Consider the following 6,000-nt stretch of genomic DNA (forward strand, 5'->3'; position numbering starts at 1 on the left):
ATATATCTTTAAATAATTGCAAATCATGTGTGGTGACAAAAACTTCATTGTTTTATTTCGAAGAACTAGGAATCATCCCATTTAAATTAAGGGTTTCACTTCTCACAACTTATTTTCATGTCAGATTCCAATTTGTAAACAGTGAAAAGTAACCAATTTATTGGTGCGACTTACTAATCTCTGACCATCTTTCCAATAGGTACCCCTGCATAACGCCGCGCGCCGAGTTCCACGAGTCGAAGGTGTACTCCGGCATGCTGGCCTGCGTCCGCTTCCTGTGCGGCGACCACACGCTCATCACCGTGGGCGGCACAGATGCGTCGCTGATGGTGTGGGACATCGTCGAGGAATAGCTGAAATGGCCACCGTGGCACCGCACCGCCGCCCAGTACGAGGCCAGTTACTCGGACTACTGGCACCGCCGCGCCTCGAGGGTCTCCTCCACGGTCCTCGACAGCGACTCGGTGGACTACCCGTAGTCCGGTTGCAGTCCGAGGGAACTCGGGGATGGGCGGCGAACTGCTTGCTAGACTCAGACGAGCTACAATTGGCCAGCGTTCCGTTTTTGGTTTTAGACGAAGAAATATTGACATTAGATAAATGCACGTAATACGAGAGAAATTCGACATTTTCGAGACGTTTTTGAAAAGTGAAAACCGCACCAGCAACGAGCACCAGCAGTCCAGCAATCCAAAAGTCGGCTTCCACTCAGAAATTGAATCTTCCGTTCCGGTCTTGCCATCTGCATTTGTCCCCTGCGCTCCACTTTTGTTTGAGCCCCTCGAACTACTCTCCATGCCACTGGTGGATCTAAAACTATAACCCTAAACGACGAAACCGCATATAAATACTTCATCTTCCAGAAAGTTGTCAGAACTCTTCCGAACAAATGCAGCAAACCAGACAGCAAGTGACAAACAGACATACATCTCACCCGAATCACCTACACGGATAACGAAACCCAAGTGCACTTCCAACATATATACTTATATATACATATATCGAATGTGTATTGTTATAGCAACTTTTATTATAAGCGTTGAAATAAATAAACAGTTTGAAACGGATCCAAAAGTGCGGGCAGCTGTCCGTCTATCGATTAATTCTCCAAGGCCTCGGGTCAGAGGTCATAGTTCTGGCAACAACCACGATAAATTATAAATAGTGGCGCCACTGAGCGGAGGCAAAATACCCACTTTTTAAAAATAGGGGGATGTAAAACAGTGTACTTGAATTGAAGGTGTCATTTGCGTTTTGTTTTTAAAGTCATATTTTTGGAAATTCAAGGTGAGGTATTTTCCGAAACTAGTCCCTTTTAAAATTTTTTTAGGAGAAAATAGAGAAAAAAAAATAAAAAAAAAAAAAAAATAAAAAAAAATTAAAAAATAATTATAAAAAAATTTTAAAAAAAAAAAAAACTTTTTAATTGATCAACGAATATTATAATTAAATAAACATCCCTTTGTAGTATTCTTCATTGAAAGCAAGCTTAATTTGGGGTTTAATGTTTTTAAGGTAGTTTATAATTTATGAGGTTCTCGTTTCTTCTCAGTCATATCTTTAGCATCCTCTCCCGTCCAAAAATGTTGGAAGCTCTAAGAAATGTAATTGAACCCACAATTAGTGGAGCTTAAAAATAAATCATTAAAAACCAACCTATAAACTTCTGCACTATTTTTTTCTAACGAAACAGAATGTGTCTCAAAGCACTTGCTATTATAATTATATGACTAAGCATCCAGACATTTTTTTTGCTAGTAGCTATACCCCTGAAGGGGGAATATAGCTCCCATAGGAACAATCGAAAAAAAAGTATTCTTTGGGGTTTGGTAATGTTTAAATAATATAGAATTACAGTTTTAATTAAATTAAAATCCGACATCTATATCATATAGCTCCCATCAAAAAATTAAAAAAAAATGTCTTCTGCTGTTTTTCTATTTATCAAAATATTCCTTTGAAATATAGTAATTATTTACTATATGAGAATTACGCTTTTAGTTTTTGTCAAAATCAGACAACAATATTAACAAGAAAGGAAAGCTAACTTCGGGGGGAGCCGAAGTTGATATACCCTTGCAGAATATTCTGTATATACTATTCTCCAAAATTATTCCTATGATGCAATCTGAATACTGAAAACAAATCCCAACTTCCTAACTTTAAAAACACCAAAGTTATGTCATTTCCCATCGTTCAGTTATATGGCAGCTATAGGATATAGTCGTTCGATCCTGTTGAAATTTGGGAGGTCGGATTGATTGGCCAAATATAAAAAAACCAAGAAAGTCCCAACTTTACAAACACCAAAGTTATGGAATTTTCGATCAATCAGTTATATGGCAGCTATAGGATATAGTCGGCCGATCCAGCTCTTACCGACTTATATACCTGCAATAGAAAGACAACTTTTGGGAAAGTTTCAAGCAGATAGCTTTAAAACTGAGGGACTAGTTTGCGTAGAAACGGACAGACGGACGGACAGACGGACATGGCTAGATCGACTCTCCTGGTGATGCTGATCAAGAATATATGTATATACTTTATAGGTTCGGAAATGTCTCCTTCACTGCGTTGCAAGCTTTTGACTGAAATTATAATACCCTTTGCAAGGGTATAAAAAGCTGCTAAAAAACGATGGCAAAATACAGCGCAAAATCGGCTAGCTTCATTGTTTTTAGTAATATAGGCATAGAATTCGAAATGTAGTCGTTTTGTAATAACTGAAGGGGTATATAAACTTGGGCTTGCATATGTTCCCTTCATTTCTTGTTTTTAAATGATTATCGACGGTGTCAGAAATTGGTTTTAGAATCGTAAAATAAATAGCACAATAATATTTGTTTTTTCCTTGAGGGATTTTTATTCTTATACTAATTTTGACCCTAAACAAACAAACATGGAAGACAATGATTCGCTTAACACTAATGGAAGACAATGATTACAGCTAAGTTAAAGCATTATTGAAGATGTTTTAGCAGCTAGTTGATATGTACAGTTGGCGGAAGCGACGAAGTTTGGCGCTTCCAAAGGCACACAAGTCATCAGTCTCGTGTTCTCATCATCACAGTTGGAAATTAAAGCCGAAGTGCTGATTTATAGACCTTTAAGTTGGGTCACATCACAGATACTCGATGGAGGAGGTTTGTCCCAGAAGAACTCAGTGGAGGAGGTTGATTGCCTTGGCCTCCAGTTGTTCGTTGAGCCAGTTCTGGTGCTCCTCCTCGGTGTGGCAGGAGTAAGGGATGTTGGAGATCGGGAACTCCTTGGCAGGTTTGGACTTCTTGAAGATCTTCTTGATGGTCTTCAGCAGCTTCTTCATGTTGGTGGAGGCGCCGGTGAGAGATTGCTTCTCAGGCACTCCGTTGAAGTTGGAAATAAGAGCGGTTTCGGCGAACATTTTGCTGGATATTTGTTGATGATCTTCTCAGATGGAAAACTGTAGTTCGAATGATGCTGTTGGTCTAGCTGCTCGGTCTTTTATACCCGCAAATTTTGCAACCACCGAATGGGTTTCTCCGTACCTGCTCCGTAAAATTTCAGAGGGCAAGGGGATGAAATTCATTTTGCAGGTAGGTTTTGCAACGCTTACATGATGTACAAGTATGAGATGGCTAAAACAGTCAGAATTAAACAAGAAAGAGAGTTATTGCATAGATCCTCGATTGATCTTTTTGTGTATTTGTATTTATATATTTCCTAGTCCTACAAGTACGAAGACTTGTTATACTCTTGCAGAGGGTATTATAATTTTGGTCAAAAGTGTGCAACGCAGTGAAGGAGATATCTCCGACCCTATAAAGTAAATATTTTCTTGATCAAGATCACCTCCTGAGTTGATATAAGCATGTCCGTCTGTCCGTCTGTCTGTTTCTACGCGAACTATTCTCTCAGGCTTAAAGATATCGAATTGAAATTTTGCACACACCCTTCTTTCCTTTGCCGACTATATCCTATAGCTGCCATATAACTGATTGATCGGAAATGCCATAACTCTGGTGTTTGTAAGGTTAGGAAGTTGGGATTTTCTATGGGTTTTATATTTGGCAATTAATCCGACCTACCAAATTGCATAAGGATCGGCCGACTATATCCTATATGCGCCATATAACTGATTGATCAGAAATGCCATAACTTTGGTGTTTTTAAAGTTAGGAAGTTGGGATTTTTATGAGTGTTAAGAATGCATCATACGAATAATTTTGGAGAATATAATTTACAGAATATTCTGCAAGGGTATTTCAACTTCGGCTCCGCCCGAAGTTAGCTTTCCTTTCTTTTTATAACATGATTTTATATTATATTGAATTCCGAATGAACCAAATAAAATCTTGTGAAGACGACTAAGGGATTTTAAAATATGGACAAATTAACGAAAACCATTTAAATTTAAATATGTAGGTCTAATTCAAACAAATATTATTTTAAGTTCAAATAAGCGCTTTGTACCTTTTGCATTTCAACAATTTTATATGCTTAAAAATTAAAAAAAAATTTATCCGAAGTAAAGTGACAAAGTAACAAACAGTGATTATATTCAGAATAACTCAATTTTTAAGGAACCTTGAGATATATACAAATTTAAGTTTGCTATTTGGAATTTATGTATCCCAGCCAGCACTTTGCATTTAAAAAAATGTCTTAGTTAGAAAAGAAAAAAATGTATAATTAAAATTTAATGTGGCTTAACATTTTTTTTAAATACCCACCTTATGCTTAATTTTTTTTTTTATGGTTTGAAAATCCCCCTTGTAAACCTGAAAGGTAAATAAATTCATAAAATGAACAGAAGAAAAAAGTACTTCCCACTAAAGTAAAAGTATGCTTAAGATTTACAGCGATATCCTATTCAGGACAGATTTTTAAAAGCTTATGAGCTTAATGAAGGAATAAATTAATAAAACTATCTATGCGAAACCTCAAATGTTTTGTGAAGTGTGAAACGCAAAAACTATGCGGTAAGGTTATAAATGCAACTAGAATATGAAAAATCAAACCTCAAATCAAGAAAAATTTCTCACATCCCTTAATCCAATAAATTTCCTGAGTCTGAGCAAAAATTTATTGCTTTCGCAAGGCGATTTGCCGAAATTAGTCAAAGTAACCGAGAGGCAATCAAAGGTCCCAGTAGTTCTTTCCCTTTTGCCAGGCCAGGGAATTTTCGAATGAAAATCAAGCTCGGCTATATGGCTTTGACCCAACCTCACATTCAAGTAATTGACATTCTGTTGCGCTATTCGAACCCAGGACGACGGACGGAGGACGAAGGACCAAGGAGCAGGCGGTTCAATTGCAGCTCCTTTTGCTTGTCTTGCCGGGGATTTATTGCAACCTCAGTTGTTTGCCATCTTCGTGCTTGCCCCAGCTCTTTCTCAACTTCCAGGTTCTCGTCTATATTTTTTTATGGGCGTACATCTAAGCCGTCATTTCGGAAAACGACGCCCATTGCAATAGCGCCGAGATTTGATCAGTTGTTTGCTTTCGCTTTATATATCTTTCACTGTTTTAAAATTGCACTCATGTGACTTTGGCTCAGTCTAAAACTTTGTTTTTCTAAAACTTTTAAAATGCTTTATTTGCTCTGGCCTTGTCCTACGAGTTATAGTTATTAATTTATTTAAAAGATTTTCATTTTTGTGAGCTTGTGACTAAGTCCTGGCCTGGAAATCCTGCTCTAATTGGCAGACTTCCGGCAGCCTGTCAAACATCCTTGCAGATAAACCCAACGTCCAACTAAAAAATTCTAAGAGTGAGTTGAGTTTTTCATTCCAACAGTTTTTCCTTGATGCTTTATGTAAATGATGTTGGATTACGCAAATATTTACATTATTTTCCTCGCCATAGGTTACTTTTTCTGGGCTCAGATATTTATTTATTCAATGCGATTGTTGCCTTTCGTTTGAATTGAATCGAATGCTTCTCATTTGATTTAAGCATAATTCAATTATTTCCGTTTAATTTTCAACAAATACTTGAACGCATTCCATTTGCATATTTGAC

The 6,000-nt window shown here is 37.3% G+C and overlaps 2 protein-coding genes across 4 annotated transcripts in view; one reads left to right on the plus strand and one right to left on the minus strand.

Moving 5' to 3' along the window:
- The window catches only part of LOC108043929 (echinoderm microtubule-associated protein-like CG42247), a 43,278-nt gene extending 42,847 nt beyond the window's left edge, over positions 1 to 431 (plus strand). For all 3 annotated transcript variants that reach the window (XM_044461580.1, XM_044461582.1, XM_044461581.1), the window contains exon 11: positions 200 to 431. In XM_044461580.1, the coding sequence (XP_044317515.1) occupies positions 200 to 353 (154 nt within the window). In that variant the 3' untranslated portion in view covers positions 354 to 431. The remainder of the gene's footprint in view (positions 1 to 199) is intronic.
- Positions 432 to 2,839: 2,408 nt separating this feature from the next.
- On the minus strand, positions 2,840 to 3,462 carry LOC108039149. Its single transcript, XM_017116072.2, has one exon. The coding sequence runs from the start codon at positions 3,398 to 3,400 to the stop codon at positions 3,161 to 3,163; it is 240 nt and encodes a 79-aa protein (XP_016971561.1). The 5' UTR covers positions 3,401 to 3,462; the 3' UTR covers positions 2,840 to 3,160.
- Between the last annotated feature and the right edge of the window lie 2,538 nt (positions 3,463 to 6,000).

Source organism: Drosophila rhopaloa, unplaced genomic scaffold (genome assembly GCF_018152115.1).
Source record: "Drosophila rhopaloa isolate 14029-0021.01 unplaced genomic scaffold, ASM1815211v1 contig_47, whole genome shotgun sequence".
NCBI classification, from domain to species: Eukaryota; Metazoa; Arthropoda; class Insecta; order Diptera; family Drosophilidae; genus Drosophila; species Drosophila rhopaloa.

Excerpts from the sequence above, each read along its gene's own strand:
- LOC108039149 (XM_017116072.2), bottom strand. The coding sequence starts at position 3,400 with ATGTTCGCCGAAACCGCTCTTATTTCCAACTTCAACGGAGTGCCTGAG.